At 42.3% G+C, this 18,446-nt stretch overlaps 1 protein-coding gene across 3 annotated transcripts in view; it reads right to left on the bottom strand.

Moving 5' to 3' along the window:
- LHFPL3 (LHFPL tetraspan subfamily member 3) overlaps positions 1-18,446 on the bottom strand; it is a 235,926-nt gene that overhangs the window by 32,752 nt on the left and 184,728 nt on the right. The window contains exon 3 of one of the 3 annotated variants that reach the window (XM_039723789.1): positions 2,071-2,118. The exons of 1 other annotated variant lie outside the window; for it this stretch is intronic. In XM_039723789.1, coding sequence (XP_039579723.1) covers positions 2,102-2,118 — 17 coding nt within the window. In that variant the 3' untranslated portion in view covers positions 2,071-2,101. The remainder of the gene's footprint in view (positions 1-2,070; positions 2,119-18,446) is intronic. One more of the 3 variants, XM_039723790.1, reaches the window with a different exon arrangement.

Raw genomic sequence — 18,446 nt, 5'->3', positions numbered from 1 at the left:
GGGGAGGAGGTGGGAGGTTGTGGGGTGGCCAAGCCCTGTGTATATCATGGCTCCAGCATCCCTGAGGAGACACATTGTTTTGGGAGCAAACTGAAGAAGGAGCAAGGTGACTTTTTGGCAGGTGGGAACAGAGATGTACAGCACTCCTGCCTCAGGGCCTCAGCTGAGTCTCAGAGCTCTGGCTGCTGGCAGGAACTCACTGAGGAGAAGGAGGCAGGAAATCACAAACCCCTTATTGATTCCCTTTCTTTTCTACAACCCATCCCCAGCACTAACCATATTTGAAAATACAGCTTCCAGGCTTCTTTTACAATGGCTAAAAAAAAAATAAATCTTAGCTCTAGAGAGAATTGTTTTGCCAGCCCTATTTTTCTCTGGCTTTGAGTTTGCCATTGACGTTAATTAGGACTTCCTGAGCCTTGTTAGCCTGGCATTTTCCTTTCTTGCTGAGAACAGCGAAGGTGACCTTGCTCAGTAGGTGGATTTTCTCAGCTCTGACAGTCTAATCATTAATGTCTTAGGAACAGAGGTAGGGATCTTACATGGGAAACTTGAGAAGAGCTGTAAAAACATCATGTAGACAGCTGGCAGTGTCAGCTGGCATAGCTCCAATAATTCAAAAGTAGAGGTGTTTCTGATAAGTCATCTTGATCTCACACTACACATGCTATTCAATACGTATTTTTTGTTGCACAATAAGAAAACAACAACTATCTATCTGTGTAAGCTCAGTTGCAGGTGGTTGAACTGGGTATACTGATCAACAAACTCCATTTTATTATCCAGGAAAGTAGACCAGTCACCAGAACAATGATCTCTGGTGATGTGGTTTTGAATGATGGCTTTAAAGCTATTTTGGTGGTTTCACTCCACACCTGTACAATCACAAAACTGTAGAATCATGGACAACTCTAAGCAGAAAGGGACTTCATGTATTCCAATTCCCTTCTCAAGGTCCAAACAGAGCAGGTTGCTCAGGATCACGTCCAGTCAAGTTCTGAGGATCTCCAAGGATGAGATGATACTACCTTGCTGGGTAACCTGGTCAATATTTGACCAGACTCATGACAAAAAACCCCCACCAGCACGCTTAAAATATGAATGAAAATCCTGTGAGAAAAGAAACCAGGAAGGGAATAACTGAGTTCTGCCTCCCCATACCAGGCAGCACCACAAGACCCATGTGGGTAAGTTATGTTTCAAGCTGCTGTGATTAGTCTCACCTTCATAAGCTTTACATACACTAAGATTAAAAGGACTATATAAACACAGGAAAACATTGTATTTGCTCATAGCAAAAGTCTTTTTTAAACAGAGACTGTGCAAACAACATTTGTAATTCCGATGTGTCATCTGCCACATGAAGCAAGAGTTTGACAACAGGAAAGTCACAAAGCACTGGCAGTAGCAGAGCTGTCCTCGTCAGCCAGCTGCACCAGGAGCAGGCTCAGCTCCCAGAGGAGGCAAAGTGGGAGCTGCTGCTTTCCACCAGCAGGCACAGCAGGGCTGGTTCTGCTCCTGACCCATCTGAACTGCACACTTCCACACCTCTACCACAGATTTCCAAACAGCCATGTCCAGGGGGGTCCTGATCCTAGCAGGTACCTCTGAGGGTCACTTAGGAACGACACACACAGCTTGCAGAATTGCCACTAGCAGCTGCCACAAGCTACCAAAAAAGGCAGAATATTAAGACTGCACAAAACCAAAGCTGAGCTGGAATATCAATGTCAAATGAAACGCTCACATGTTGCTGAACATGCTGCCTAACATCAGAAACACAAGACAACAGCAGAAAGCCATGCAGGGCATTTTGGCAGAAGCACGCAGACATTTCACAGCTTGTCCCCTGGATGCCATGCTCACACTTACGTTAGTCTGTGTCACACTACCTGAACTTGTTTTAAGCATTTCCATCATCTGTGAGGTAGGGAGGGAAAAACAGAATAGTTAAGGTATAATCAAGTGAGATCTTGCACATCACAGTATAATTTGTAAACAATCTCTTCATTGGATGTAGTAACGCAGACATTTCACAGCTTGTCCCCTGGATGCCATGCTCACACTTACGTTAGTCTGTGTCACACTACCTGAACTTGTTTTAAGCATTTCCATCATCTGTGAGGTAGGGAGGGAAAAACAGAATAGTTAAGGTATAATCAAGTGCACATCACAGTATAATTTGTACACAATCTCTTCATTGGATGTAGTGTGGAGAGTGTAAATGGTTCAGGCTTCTACCTCAACTTATCCAGACAGGGAACTTTCTGAAAGCCAGGTAAGTGATTGAATGGATTACTAAGGAGGAAAATGAAAAAAAAAAACCCCAACAAACTGGGATTAACAGAGGAAGAAGTAGTGACAGAACATAAATAAACACATAAACAAGTAAATAATTTTGGTGTCAGTAAGATTAATTTTTTTACTGTCATGTCAGAATCAAAACACTCAGTAATATCTTTTGATCAGTAAGCAATTTTAAACACTGTGTTAATCTGTCTGCTTCAAAAATATTTGAATAAAGATGCAAAATTAAAAAACAAATGCCTACAAATCATTACAATGAATTAGACCAAAGATAAAACTGTATCAGTTCTCATCTCAATATGGAAAGTTCTGTAGAAGTCTTTATTCTAGGTGAGAAATTACAGTAATGAAATAAAAGTGATACATCAAGAATTTGTTGATACATTGCTCCTCAGTTTTGATTATACTTCCAAAATCATAGGTACCATTTGAAAGACACAGCCTACCAAATCCTTTTATAAGCACAAACTTTCCTATTGGCTTAAATATCAAGGTTAGCCATGTGCTTTTAATTATGCACCCAGAGAAGCCCCCTCTGGTGAGATCTTGTGCCCATGCTACCCTGAGAAAGCTCAGGGGAACCTAACAGTATTTTGGATCTCAAAGGATCTTCAGTCATCTCCTGTAATTACTCCTGTGATTTGTGGTGAATTTACAGTACTTTGCACAGTGCATAAGCCTTTCATGTCTGATGAGGGCACATACTAAGTCACCTGAAAGCTGAAGGATTTGTACAAAGAAAAAAAGTACTTGCACACCTAGACTTTACACTACTGAAGAGCTAAAAATCCTTAACAAGATGGAGAAAACAATTATCTCCTGGGAGAGTGGCAGGGTAATCAATTGGCCTAAACTTCTGCTATTCAAGGGGAGCCTGAAAGGAGATACTCACATAGACAGAATTTGACACACTATCTCAAAACAATAATTTCTTCACTAAGAACACAGACCAATGGTTCCACTATCACTTGACAACTGTTTTGAAAAGAATTTAAGGACTTTACTGTGGATGTAACATACAAATCACAAAGAGCCAAACTACCACCAGAGCTGTATTTTCTAGCTGGGCCTAATGTTTGCAGAAGAACTGCAAAATACAGAAGAGAAATTACATACAGTAGCTGGAAATATGTAAATGTATTTGTTATGTGATTGGCATGTCCCTGCTGAAAATAATCAACATATTGACTTTTCTGAAGATTCACAGTAGGCAGTAAGGAAAAAAAAAGAAAAAAATCTGTGTATGTGTGTACGTACATTTTTTTTGAAAAAATAATTTTATTTCTGTCTGTCTTGGAAGCTGTGATTTTGCATACTGGTACTGGAGTGCCTCCATTGGCTTATCTCTATCATTATTTCAGCAATGAAAAATAGAACAAATAGAGGTGCTGAAGGGTACACTGGATGAGTACTGAGATACAAAGCAAGGCAGCTGTCTCATTTAAAATACTGGGGAAAAATGAGGTAAAGTATCTTATTAAGCAAGTAATAAGGATATCATTTTCCTATTCCCCTATTTTATTTTGGTCCTTGTGCACTGTGAGAGCAAATGATCAGGAATTTGTAGCGATGTGATCATGCTTGGCTCCCTGCCTCCTCTGGCACATCCTGGTTCAGTGGAACTGATGCAGATTTTTTGTGCAGATTAGGTGGCAACGTTAAATTCAGCAGCATGACACCAACTGGATACACTTGGGAATTATCCTTGGAAAACCAATTTTACATTCAAGCACTGATGAAGGTTCCCATGCACCTCATGCTCTCCCTTTCCCCTGAGCTTTCCCTGGCATCACCTGAGGATGTCCCTGCCTGTCCAGCCTGCAGGACACACATTCTGTGCTGCCCCCTCAGCACAGGGGATGTGCAGTCCCTTCCTTGGAGCCCTGGAACCCTTCTCCTTCCATGGAGAAGACTCAGAGCAGCTTCTGTCTGCTAAACCATGGGGATGCATGTGAGACACTGGCAGACTTGAGCCACCCGGGGATGTGCCCACGTCCTTGGTTCAGCTGGGACTGGGACAATGTTTCTGAAATGAATTTCCCAGTCACTGTGCTCGCTCCAGCTGCTGATGGGCAGCTGTGGGGCCGAGCAGGAGCTTGGCTGGAGTGACACTGTCTCTCCACCAGGCTGCTGGCACGGCCTTTGGGCCCCCAGCACAAGCTGCTTCCTCCTGCAGTGCTGCTCCTTTTGCTAATGTAGATGTTGGATCCTGCTGACTTGATTGATTCTATTTAAATCAATGTAATTGTTTGTACGAACAAAGTTGATAGAACTGGTCCTAAGTGGCATTCACTCCACCATGCTATTTGGCATATAAATCAGCTGTTTGGGGCAGTGGTAACTGTTTTGTTACCACTGTGAAATTAGGGAAATCTGTTAAAGACAATAAAGAAAGTACATATTTGCAGTGAAACAACTGATATTAGCACTTGACTGGTCTTATTTAGATGTATAGAGTAGCCTTGCTCTGGAGGTAGTTTAAAGAGATTCCTCTGTCTTTTGAAAGATCTGTGAAATAATCAAGTTCATTGTAATGCCTTTCTTCCAAAGTATCATATACATTGATTTATTATGCATTTGGTTGCATAGTTTTAAATCTGCATATGGTTGTTTGTACCCAGTGATAAAATATTATTTTAGCTTTTTTTTAATGGTTACAGTAAAATTCTGCATGATGTATATCACAAGTAGTAATTTTCAGCTAGAAATACTGATGACATCTTGCCTATGGCAATAAACAGGTTTTAATAGTACAGTAAAGCATGTCCTTTCTTCTTAATTAGTCTCCATTCATTAATCATGAAGCTTATTTACAAAAAGCCTAACACAATAGAAAAGAAGAATAACTAATGCCATGGCTGTATTCCCAGGATCACATGAAATTCCTCTTCACTAAGCTAGCTGAGCCTCTATAATCTCAAGGTGTTTATGATATAATAGGGAGAAAGCATTAGGTTAAGCATTTATTTAGTAAAAGAAATAGTTGTTTAATTTTTTTCTTAGGATGAAATTCTCCTATTTTTGAGGGAAAATTAAAGTCCTTGATGGGTTAAAGCCACAGACATCTTGCAGTAAGATATAAGAAGCCTTGTCAGATCACTAACAGAAACAATCTTTATGATGCTGAGATTTTGTAGCTTATAATTAAACATAATTTTTCAGCCTCTGTAACCTGTATCATCCTCACATGCTGTATTTTGTACATCACAGCAATTAGAGAAGTCTACAGGGCACATTTAGAAGAAGGCTTTGTGTCAGGAGCTGGTGCTGTAGTGACTCAGCAAGACATCAGAAAGCTTTGCTTGTGCTAAGGCTTTGTGCACCTCCAGGAGGCTGGACCTGTCAGATTAACAAAAAGGGCTATTTTTGTAACATCCAAAAAGTTTCTGCTGTACATCAAAGTGCACTGGCTGCTTATTTTAGATGACAGCAACTCTTAGATTTGTCTTGAACAATGCAGTCTTTAGCACTTTTTTTGGCATGCACTTCTCCAAAAAGAAAATTTCCTGTGAAGCATTTTGTTGAAGAAGGGCTTTCCATTTGAGATCATCAGAGACATTTTCATCCTGTGCTTCAAAAGTTCCAGTAAATTAACAGCACAAGTACCAAAGGTAAGAGGCTGTCATGGCATGTTGGGGACTACTCTGAGCATGGACATCTGGATTTGTGCCCTCCTCTTCAGCTGAGCTGGGGTTTGCTCCCAGGCAGTGTGAAGAGCCTCTTGAAAAGGGGCTCCTCAGTTGTTCTGGCTTTTTATTTACTGGGTTAATTTTTTACTCCCAGCAACCAAAATCTCGCCCTCCTTCCCAGACACTCAGTTATTCTCATTCTTGAAACTAACTTGCCTGAAAACTGCTCTTTTCCCTGTGGCCGTTGATGAATGTGGCATGTGTAGCCTTCCACAAGCAGAGGGGCTGTGAGTTACTTTCCCTTGGCTGCTCTTAAATCTGCCAGGATGTTTGGATAATTAGTCTGAGCATTTTACCCTGATTTGTGTTTCTTTCCTTGTGCCTGACCTAGTGGGATCCTGACTACAGAAGTGTGAAGCAGTGGAAGACATGAGGTCACAGATGTGTCCCCAAGGTCAGAATCAAGAACTTTTGGCAAGTTCTAGAGAGATGATGGACAGTACCTCTGAAACTAGGTGATTTCACAAAAGATGTCATCATTAACATTTGGCTTTCACAATGTGCCATTGGTTTGTGTTAATCTCAGAAGGATATTGTCAAAGAGATTCCTATTAACTCTAATGGCACAGTGAAGTGACTTGGAAAAGGTGACACCAGAGTCAACAAAGGCACTGAAATTGGAATGAGCTTTTCTGAGTCATGGCCTGACTCAGCTCTCCTTGCCCCTTTTTCCCCAATACCCCTGCAGCTGCCCTCTGCTCCTTTTTGCTGTTGCCTTTGTGTGGTCCCTCTCAGCTGCCCGTCCCTGCTCACCAAAGCACTCACCAAGGTCCCTTGGCTGGCCTGTGCTCCAGGGCCTTCCTTGGCCAAATGCAGCTACAGCTGCACTTTTCTAGATGGGGATGGATTAACTGTGTGCTTAAAAGCTTTGCTGGATGGAGACCTGGACTCCAGAGCCAGACCCACCTTCACTGCTGGAGCCTGCAAGGAGGAGGAGGAGGCATTTTTCTCCTTCTCACACACTGACTAGAAAGGGGTGAGCAAGAGAAGGAGAGAGAGCCCTGACTTGGTTTCTGCATTGCTGCCATCAGAGCACTGGGCAATGAGGCTCTGAGTACCTCCCAGATCCCAGAGCATTCTGGGGAGAATTAATAGCAAGGCTGAGCTGAAAAGTAGTTCTGTAATATTATTTAACAAAAACACTTGGAGAAAAGTTTTCCCTATTGACTTTGGAAAAAAAGAAACATCTAAAAACCCAACAACAATTTTTATGCAGGCAGCTAGTAATAGTATTGTAAATATTAGATTTATACTAGAATAACTTGTAGTTATATTAGTACTTGCCCGTATAAAGAATATTTTGTGGTTTTCAGTAGGAACTCAGTATTACTACTAGTAATACTTTCATTTGAGTAGCTCTTTTGTCTGCAAAACATGTCAATGATTGCTTGTAAGTCACACAATGCAGGGGTGCTGGAACCTCCCTTACCTAAGCTATTTAAAAGCATCATGTTGTTCCTGTTATTTTAAGAACACAGCATATAACATCCAGTTGAAAATAAAAACCATTCTTCTTACTTGTTTTTCCAACTGAAGCTTATTTTCACTGTTTTCTCAGAGAAGCAACAAAGTTTGGGCTTAATCTGTTTAATTGCACCTTCAATTTTCATTCCTTTATGTTATTACCATAAATGCATGATTTTTAAAAGTCTGTTCCTGAAGTTATTTCACCCATCAAAAGGCTTGGTTTTGCTTCTGAGGTGTATGTTTTATATAGTAAACTTCCCTGTAGGATACAGGACAAAGATTTCTTTGCTGAATCACTACAGTCAACAGGAATTTCAATACCTATATCTCAGGCAGTTGGGTGAGGTATCTTTTAGTTTCTTCCTCTATTAGGTTGCTGCTTTTGTTTTGGGTCTCCCTAGACTCAGCACAGCAGCATGAGCTGAGAGTTCTCAGCATGGCAGCTGTAAGAATCACTGATTTTTTTTTGGTCAGTAGCAGAAACAGACAAAAAAAGATTTCTGTCAGCCTTTTGAAAAGCAATTCTGAAAAAATTAATTTCAGACCAGCAAAATACATGATTTGAGGGACATGGTATAAAAGTAGAGGAAAAAAAGCCTGGCATCACAAAGTGGAAGAATAAGGCATGGCAGCTATTATTCCCTGACCTGGCTTTCAAAGGAAAAGATGTTCACTGAGGTCAAAACCCTCTCTTCTACACGCAGAGATTTGAGCCAAAGCCCTTCTTTTACTAGAGATGTTCTCTAGCTCCAGCCAGAGGTCACCTGAAATAAGATGTTCTCCAGCTCTCCTGCTGTGACTATTTTACTTTTCATTGCAACTGTACAAATGCTCAGCAGTTAAGCAGAGCAGAGCACGTATTTGAGTGAGTTTTCTGTCTGGTACAATCTATGGCTGAGACACAGCACCATCAGGTTTAGCTTGGTGGCAAAGGCCAGTGAAGCCATTTACATTGAATTAGATGACACTGAAAGAACAGGTTTCAGCCACATTCCCCAGAATGTCCTGGATGAGCAGCAGCTGCCCTGGAGCAGGGGTGTGGGGGCTCCTTTCTCCCAGGCAAGGGAGGGCTGGAACCACTATTGCTGAATTTGTTAATAAAGAATTGTTGTGATCCAAAATTGCACTTTTAAATTATAAAAGAATGAAAAATGCTGTTTTTAAATGCTGTGCACCCCTTCTGAACATCAATCATGCACATTGAAAATCCCACTTTCTGTGACAGTCCATGCATGTGATCTTTACCTGCACACATAGGAGAGGTGCTGGTGAATCCTTGTGAGTCATTCAGCTCAAGGAATGACAATAATGACATCTCAGCTACCTTCCTTCAATTCCTGGTCTCTCTGTCCAGCCCTAGGATCTGCACACTGAGGTTACCTTACTAATCTCACTGGTTTAGATTTGAAAGTCCCAAGGTAGTATGCCAACTCTCTTGCACACATTATTATTTTTGTATCTAAATCTTCTTTAAATATTGGGCAGGCTCTCTTTTCATAGCTGAGTAGTTATTTCAGTAAGTGTGGCAGTTGATTTACAGTTGGTACTGTGTGCACTTTCTGTAGTGAAGCATAAAATTGAAAAGCTTATGTCAAATTCATTCATACATGGACACGCTCAAGAACAAATTAATTTTAAAGCACTCACAGGGTGTATAATGTTTCCATGTCATGCTTTACAAATCTATAAAGTAATTTATAACATAAAGCCTACTTTGGAAGAGAGCTATAGTAGAACAGATAGCAAAGTGATTTCAATCTAAAATATCCCAGTGCTACACTTCCCCAGATATCTGCAATTCAGATCTGATAGGAACCATGAGTAATCAGTTTCTAAAGCAAAATTATTATACAAGAAAAGGCTCTCAGTGCAATGTCCTCTTGCAAAACCAGGCTATTCTAGGACAAATTAGGTTTCCTAACCATTGGTATGCAGCACACTAGATAAGGTGTCAGATTCAGATCTCAAACTAGTATAAATCAGAAGTCACAGCCAGGAAGGATCAAGATAAACTCTTAAAGATGCATATTGGATAAATTTCATATGTAACTGTAATACCAGGACCCCTGTAATTAACAGCAAGGGAGTTTTCACCCCATGGGAACAGATGCCTTCAAGCTGGCACTACTGTTGTGGTCCTTCTCCTCTGGATGGCACAGCCCATGGAGGGTGCCTCTGCACTGGGTGAGTCTTCCCCGTGCCATTTGAGGTTCTTTGAACATCCTTCCAGTGTTTTGTATTTTGGAGCACCACCAGATTCTTTCTGCTGTCTTTGGCAGAAGCTGGAGCTGCCAGCACTGTCTGACACCAGCCTCTTGCTGCATGGACCAAGGGACCCAGAAATCAAGAGAAGAGCACCTCCCTCTGATCACAGCCAAGCTCCTTGTCTGCTTGCAGCAACCTCATGCCTGTAAATTCTCCCACACTGAGCACTTATCATTAGCAAATGTGGTAGGCAATCCTCAGAAACATTCAAAGGCAGTCACCCAAACTCAGCCCTGAGGTGAGCAGCTACAGCTGCCCTCAAACTGCAGGCCTGCACAGGCAGGAATGGGTGCTGAGTCTAAAGAGCTGGCAGAAGCCAGATGTGCCACAGCTACTTCTGCTCCCTCCTTGCATTTTTTTCCAGGGGCATTCCTGCTCTCTGCAAGAAGCAACTTAATATACTAACAATGCAAGGAGTAAAATATACAGCAATGACTGTGGACTGCTGGCGTGCTCCTCTTCCCACTATTCATCCCACTTGGCATGTGTGTTGCACCTGGGTAGCTAACTCTGTAATTTGGACACAAGTAGTGTGTTCCCTTATCTCCTCAGGAGAAACAGAGATATAATCAGAATTTAGAGTGGCTTCTAAAAGGTGCATATTTCAAAGGTAAAATTGCAACATAAAGCATTCAGAGAAACTATAGCCCAAGTACCACCTGTGTGCAGAAGGGGGAAGGAAAATATCATTCTTTGTAACAGCCAGTGGTGGCAGACAAAAGGGTCTAACTCAAAGCAGCTGCTCCTACTCCTTGCATCAGAGGGAGGAAGCCCTAGTTGCAGTCCCCTCATGCAGTGAACTTTGAGGTATTTATAAAAAGTGGAACAGCTTCCACAGTGCAGGGCAGTAAAGGTCACCCCAGCACAGCTGGGCTGGCAACCAGTCAGTACAGCACAGCCACAGCAATGAGGAGAGAAACCCTGGCTGTGGGGCACTGGGACCATCCTTCAACACAGACATGTAGGCTGGGGGTCACCGTGGAGCTGGGTGGGGAAGGTCACACAGGATGGAGGAGCTGAGCCTTGCCTTCTGCTAAAGGCTGGGACCTTGTTTCTCAAAAATACCTAATGACATTGGGTGCATTACATTTCTCAGCACAGGAATTGGTTTTGTTGGACATTCTCTTCCTGAAAGTCAGTTGAAACCAGGTCTCCCAAAAGCCCTTTTGAAAAGATTGACCTATGCCAGTCTTGTGTGCTGCATTCCTCCCTCCAGCCACCACATTGCTGACAGAATGGGGAGGAAGAAAATTCCTTATTCCAGCAGGAAAGGCTGAAAAAGGAAGAACTATTAGTCTGAAATTCTGCTATTAAAGAGGAAGATTTCAAAGGAACCCAAAGAAAAAATGCATCTAGCTCAGTGGGAATGCCTTAGGTATAGACTTCACCTATTTCTTTGCAGCAAGCCAGTTAGTTCTGCAACCTTAACAGCTGCTTTAAACAAAAGGATTCCTAAAATATGCTTTATCATCAGAAGGCAATGGCTGACAGCCAGCAAGCACAAGGAGCAGTGGGGTGCTGGAGGAGCCCTGCCCAGCCCCACCACAGGCAGTGGGGAGGCAGCTGCATGAGTGCCAGGCTGGGGGCTGTGCCATTTGCTGAGTGCTTTGAACACTCCTGTTTGCAGGCAATAATAAATACCTGCAATGTTAATAATTTGCACTGGAATGCTCTGTGACTTCTTTCTGCCTCAGGTTGCACTTTTTTCTTTAAAGTTTCAGCACAACAGTTCAGCAGTTTTTGAGAACCTGTGTCATTGCCTCGGGAGTTCCTGACTCCAAGAGGAGACAAAATTCATCAGCTTTCCTATGGCTGTCATAGTAGTACTGAAATATTAAATAAATGGTATTTGGATTGTTTTTTTGATTTTGATTGTGAAAATCAGTCATAAAATCCTTGACAATTAGATCCCAATGTAGACCTATCCCACCATTCCTTTGCAGATGCAGAGTGCTCCAGAATGTTAGATCCACAAAGTGGTGATAGCATAAGCCATGATGCTGTAGCACCCACCTTTCAGGGATCTAACCCTCCCTGAGCAGTCACAAAGCAGGATGTATATAGGGAGCTTGCAGCTTGAGGAGAGAGATGGGTTGGGATCCAGGAAAGCCAATATAATGCATAAAGACTGCCTGTGACAGAGGCCAGGAGGCATTTGAAATGAAAGACTGCTGAGCTCTGCACGGAACACAGAGGAAATGCTCATCTTTCCTGGTTGGTGGAGAGCTTCTACTCAAGAGCAATTCTGTGGACCCCTGCTGTTTCCTACTCTTGTATTCCAGGAAGGCAGTTATTGTTTGTCCTCCCTTCTACTGCATTAAATCTTTCCAGGTGGCTGTCACGATGAAAAGTCTGCTGGGACTGCCCTGGACACCTCTGCAATGCCAGGAGGGGATGAAGTCTTGATCTTGTCTGTGGTGAGTATTCTTTCCTAGCCAAGATTGTCTCCTTTGCTGATGTGCTGTCTAAGATTTTGGGTAGGAGGGAACACTCCCCAGAGATCACCAAGTCTCCTGTTCAGGCCTAAACAAAAATCTCCTACAAGTAGGTCCTCTCTCTGTGTGGACAAGAGAATTATTGAGTAAATGCCTTTATAAATGCCAGAAAAGTGCTGATTAACAAATTACATTTGTTTCTCTCAAACACTGCCATCACTTTCTCAATTAATTGATGTGAAAGGGTTTCTCTCTTGAACTGGCTTTTTAAGGCCAGTGCTGTGCTGCTAAGGAGGCAGGTGAGGTGCCAGGGTAAATAAGCTTGTGCAGGGCTCTTGGAAATTATGGCTGGAGTTGCCTCCAGCTGCCAAACTTACACAGTGAGAGTGAAGCCTGCAGTGTAGACAAACATTCTGCTACTGCCCCAGATTTCAAGTTAGCTTACATAAAATATGAACTTATGCAATTTATGTGCAAAATAAAATACTTTCTTAGGTGTTTGACTTGATATTCCAGGGCATAACATGAGCACTATGTAGGTTTAATAAAGCACACAGGAAACAAAAGTGAAGAACTGCTTTCCCTAAGCACCATTTGGCAATAAGCCATCATCATTAAACACAGGGTACCTAGCAGGGATGTACAGAGGTTGTTCCTAGACCTGAAAATGCTCATCAGCAGTGCAGATTCTACATTGGATTGTGGCTGATAAAATCTGCAGCTTGCACAAGAATCGATGTCATGTTTAAAAGATGAAGAGGAGGCAGTGATACGAGACCTGTTGCTTGGTCAGACAAATCCACTGCTTTTAATACGGCCAAATAGAGAGTTAAAACCACAGAAAAAGAAATACTAGCTGCTCTAGTTAAGTGCTGTTTTTTCTCTAAAGGTTTAGAGGCCAAAGAAGAAGACAAAAACTCAGGTCCTCTAATAACTCAGAAGGTTAATGAGACTTTGACTGGCTAAACAGGGGATGCTGAGATGGAGGCAGGAGCCGAGGTCAACACTGCTATCTGTGGTCTTAGCATCCACTGAGGATGCTGAAAATCTGGGAAAGAGGCAGAGAAGAACTGCAAAAGGGGGCCAAGGACTACAGAAAGCACCTAATGGGGAGAGAGAGGTTAAGAAAGCACTGTCTGTCTGGGTTATCAAAAAGATTGAAAAGTCTTGATTACAGAGAAAAACTCTTCACGGAGACAAATGAGCTCTTTATTTTGGTGGAAAAGGATGAATGCTTAAAAGCTGAAGCCAAATATATCTGGAGTGGAAATTAGGCAAAACATGTTAATAATGAGAGTTTAAAACAAGCTGCTGAGAGAAGACAAGGAGTCTGCAGTGCTTGATGAAGATGTCTCAATGCTTTTCTGAGAGAATTTTCCTGAATACATGCTACATTTCAGTCCATCCCAACAAGGGCACAAATGGGTGACATTTTAAGAGTGGTGTTAAAATCCAGTTATCTTTTCCAGCTTCAAGTTCTGGGACCTTGTCTGAGTTATCTGGAGGCACACAGGGGTGTGTGCCTCTTTGCTCTTTCTCCCCTTCCAGCAGGATAGTCATGTCAAAACCAGAACTGGCATTCAGTCCTAAAGCCTGGCTTGCTGAGTTTCCAAAATGCCTTGCAGAACAATGAACCCCTTCCTTGTCTGTCCTCATTGAAACTATTCCCAGAGCAGAGGGACAGCAGGGCACTGCAGGGGTGACCACATCAGCTCCCACCTGTCCTGGGCAGGATGGGTGGCTTGGGGCACCGAGCCAGGCTGACACAACTCCAGTGGGTGCTGCCTTCATCTGGGGGATCATTCAAGAGAACAACCTGTGTTCTCATCCTGAGAGAGTTTTTTACCTAAAACTCAACACATTTTCTTCACTAAAATATGTTCACTCCATTTTCTTTCTCTCTTCATCTTCCAGAGATAAACAATTATTTTTTCCCCAGTGGAGCACCAACATCCTTCAAATGCCTGTTAGAAAGTTTCACCCTCACTTAGTTGGTGAGCTCAGCAGTGCCAGCTCTGTGCATCAGTCCTGCAGCATGGACTAGAAATGCTGTGCTGTGGCTCTGCCTTTGCACCCAGCAAATGGTTCCCAGTATGTTTAGAATACTCAGTCGATGGTGGGATTGAACGCAACAGGGCTAAAAGGCTCAAAATAAGGTGGGTATGATTTCACCTGTAGCAAAACAATAATCCCCACCTTCTTTGAAGCTCATTGTAGCTACTTTTTACTCCTTTAAGTTGTCAGTCTCATGGCAAGGAGCTGGCAAAAAAATTAACTCCCACGCTTGGCTTTGCAACAGGAAAGTGAGTGCGTCATGCAATGATGTTTCAGGCTTTCATCAATTTATCTTTGACAAAATGCAGCTCTTTAGAGAGAGATCAAGGCTGGAAGAAAAAGACAATGCTGACATTCTATCCTGGTACTTCTAGACTTTTTTAGCATGGAGACTCCTTTACTCAGCATTTAAAGAAATTGTCAAATCTTCGTATACTAACTATAGAAGAGTGAAAGTCTGAGCAGTGGCAGCAGTGGTGGAGCAGCCCAGGGAGACAAAAGATGTGTGGACTAAGCCTGAACATGCAGTGCCTTGTGTTAACACAGATCCCATGTCTGGGACCCTTGAGTATTCAGCCCTTAGAGGGAGTAACTCTCCTCCAGCTTCTGGATGGTTCCCAAACAGGAATATCCACTGACAAGCAGCAGATGATTGCTGCTCAGTAGACAATTGTCATGGTGGCACAGTCAGAAATTTGAGATCCTGCTCATTTCCCAGCCCATGCTCATTCCAGCAGGACCCCACACATATTTGCTTCCTGTGACTTTCTAGGGAAAGCAGTTGAGTTACAAGGGACAAAGCTGTTTCTTGAGAAATAGAACTCCTTAATGTGTGGTTAAGCACAGAAATATTTCCTGATTTATTGTTTGTTTATTTGCTTTTAAGGATGTAGAGAGGGGTAATAAGCAGGCAAATGAATGTGTTTGTGATATGCTTTTAGAAGAATGAAGAATGAGTTATTTAATGGAAAATTGAAAGATGTGATTGCACTCTGTCATGAGCACTTACAAGTTTGGCCATCGTATAATTCCACTGACTCTTTTAGAATTGTCCTAACTTAATAGTCAGAAGGGAGGTGCAAATTAGACACAAAGCCCACATTCACACTCTTGTGAATTAAAAGTATAGAATTCTGACTTGTAGAGATAAGCATTTAAATCAGCTGATTTAACAACTATTAAAAACCACCTTGCTAAATTGAAAAATAAAGAAATCAAGAAAGACATCAGGATAAAATATTTGGAATTTCCAAAGACAAATGGAGAAGTGGAAATTATTGACAATTACAAAAAAAAGCAAACCCAAATCCCAAAGGTTTTCTCAGAAAAGTACCTTCTAGAGCAACCACACCACAGTAGAGGAAAGAAGAACTTATGAAGACATTAATCAATGTGTGAGTGAAAAGAAAATGAGATGCTTCAGGGCACAAAGATGACAGGAAGCATATCTGTGGCAATAAGAGATGATGGAAATCATACAGAGGGAAATATAACAAAGTATACATGAGGAGAGGATGCAAGCACTGCAGAACACCTACTCTGACAATACAGTCTTTTGCTCTCACTAAAAGCAAAAATCAATAAACTCTGTGTAGGAAGAAAAGCTTATTAAATCATTGACTGTCCAAGTAGATATTCCTGTTGGCAAACACATTGCTCTGTGTGATGGATGGACACCAGGGTCAAGAGGTCATTCACTGAAGTGATCAGGCATCATAAAGTCCAGATTTGCAAACAGCTGGGGCAGCAGAGGCTCAGTGCAGTTGCTGCTGTTGGGTGATTTCTGTGCACTGCAACACTGCAAGCTCCTTTTCGGACCAGTGAAAGGGTCTCAATGAAGGAAGAAGTGGAGGCATTCCCACAGCTCTGGCCCTGGGCAGGCTCCTGCAGTGCCTGCCCCTGCAGCAGCCACGGGGCTCAGCTCTGAATCCCCAGCACTGCGGTTCTCTCCCTCCCCCTGCTTGCCCAACAGGGAACCTGGTGGTAAAGCAGGATGAAACACACTGCAATTCCTTGTGTGGAGACACATCCTACCCCATCATCAGCAAAGGACTCCTGAACCCTGGATCACAAGGTTTAGCTTGGAAAGGACCTTCAAAGATCACCTAGCTTAAGCCCAGTGCCGTGGGCAGGGGCACCAAGGGCCTGAAGATCACCCTACATTTGGCACATAACAAAGCAACAATAAAATGCCTCCTTTGAAGCTACCCTGTGTTTCTCCCACTGTCTGGCAGCAAGCTGTAGCTTGGTCCAATTTCAGCTCTCCCTGTTGGCTATTTATATTACTGGTGGGTCTCTCATCCCTTAGCATCACCCCATTTCTTCCTCATGCCCCCTGCCCCATCCCCACACTCCTTAACCCTCAGCATTACTGCCCTCTTTGTGCAAGGTGAAACACACAGAGCTCACTCAGTCACCTGTTGAGAGAGAGAGGCAAAGGAAAGGAGCTTTCAAGGGAGAGCACTGGGCTGTAAACTTCAGGAATGTGCATTTCATCCATAACTGCAGCTGAGCAGACAAACCGGGGCACAGAGAAACCACGGTCCTACAGGACCTGGTCTCATTCCCAGTGTCCAATCTCCTTTCTTCTGTGGCACCTTCTTCTGACCCGAGCTGACTCTAAGGGAGCTCAAACACATTTCCAGGTACACCTCAGGGCCCTGTGCACAGTGGGCTGGATTTTGGTGAAGAGATGAGATCTGGAGATGACAGCCATGGAAATGTCACAGGCCCTTCCATAGTTCCCCTCCTCCTCTGCGTTTCCTCCTCCTCCAGTAAGATTTCCATTCCATCCAGTGCAAAGCATTTGCATTTCATTAAGCACTTCTTCCTTTAAATGATGCCTCATTATGACTTTCTTTTTGGGTTAGGTATTTTTTTAATTTCTAAGCATACTAATTATGTTTTTCTTTTGGAGGGAAGATGGGCATGCCCTGAAGCTCGGGAATGCTCATTTCAGACCAGTGTGGAAGCAGCCTTTGGGGTCAGGCTGCAAGTGTCCATAATTCCCCACAATCCTAACACTGTGTGTTTACTGCTGTGGATTGGGATCTACCCAATTTGACCTTGATGAGCCAACAGTTTTCTGGCTTTTTTTAGAGTTTCGGGCTGGAGAAAGTACAAAGTGGGTTTTTTTCTTTTCCTGGAATACAAAGTGCTGTATCAGGCTGGTGAACACTTGGGGCTACTTCTGCTTCAATTCAGTCTGAGGAACGACAGGGGATCAAAATAAGCATTGGCCCTTTGGTTATTAAAAATTTATTTTGAGATGTTTTCTCCATCCCAAATTGACAACAAGAAAATCTTGTTTGTTTCTTGCAAATTGTGGAGAATTTTTATATTCCAGTGCATTTTCTCCTGAATGCTAACATATGAGAATAAAATCAAAATTATTATGTACATTAATAATAGAATACACACATAAAGATAACTTTGAGGTGTCTAAACTTTCTGCATATTCTTCTAGATTGTTGATAGCTTTTGTATGTGAATATAATAAAAACAAAGAAAAAAAGAACAAAATTGAAATGTAAATATTTTTGTCTGGAAAAGAAAAATAATTTGTATCAATAAATCAGTCACAATCTTTGTTTGCCACCATCAAGAATAATCTATCTGCAAGGAATGAATTTCTGACCTTAAGTAGCTAACTTACTGTCCAACCTTACCATACTGACACTATTCAAATAAGTTAGAGCTTAGCCAAACTCTTTCTTCCTCAAGTTATAATTTTTTCCTCTGATAAAAAGTAAAGCTTGATTTTATTTTACTGTGCTCAGACAGCATCATCCCCTTGATATTATGTTTATTTAGCAAGATAAATGGAAGTTTTCATTTTCTTTCTTCTGGAAAAATGTATTTGCAGAAAAGAGAAAATCAAAAGAACATATAACATCATTGGCAGGAACCAATGATGTGAAAAAAATGTTTCTGCTTACTGTTTTTTTTATTTCTTTTGCCTTTTGGGCCATGTTTAGAAGCCATGCTGTCTATCATCCATGTGTGTGACACACTCATGGAGCCCTGAAAACCCATGGAAAGCAGAAGGTCAGCAGCGGGCTGTCTCCTCTGCCAGGCAGCCTTGACGGTGTGAGCTGTTTGATGTCACGATCTCTTGCTCAAGTGCCCAATTTCTGCAGGAGAATTCAACCACTTGTAGCTTGTGACAAGAGCCACATACTGAGAAAACACATCACATGCAGTGGGGTGCCTGGGAACCTTGCCTGAG

The sequence above is a fragment of the Passer montanus genome, unplaced genomic scaffold (genome assembly GCF_014805655.1).
Source record: "Passer montanus isolate IOZ18808 unplaced genomic scaffold, ASM1480565v1 scaffold50, whole genome shotgun sequence".
Classification (NCBI taxonomy): domain Eukaryota; kingdom Metazoa; phylum Chordata; class Aves; order Passeriformes; family Passeridae; genus Passer; species Passer montanus.
Note: the sequence above shows the minus strand (reverse complement) of the source record. Positions and strands in the feature narration are given on the sequence as shown.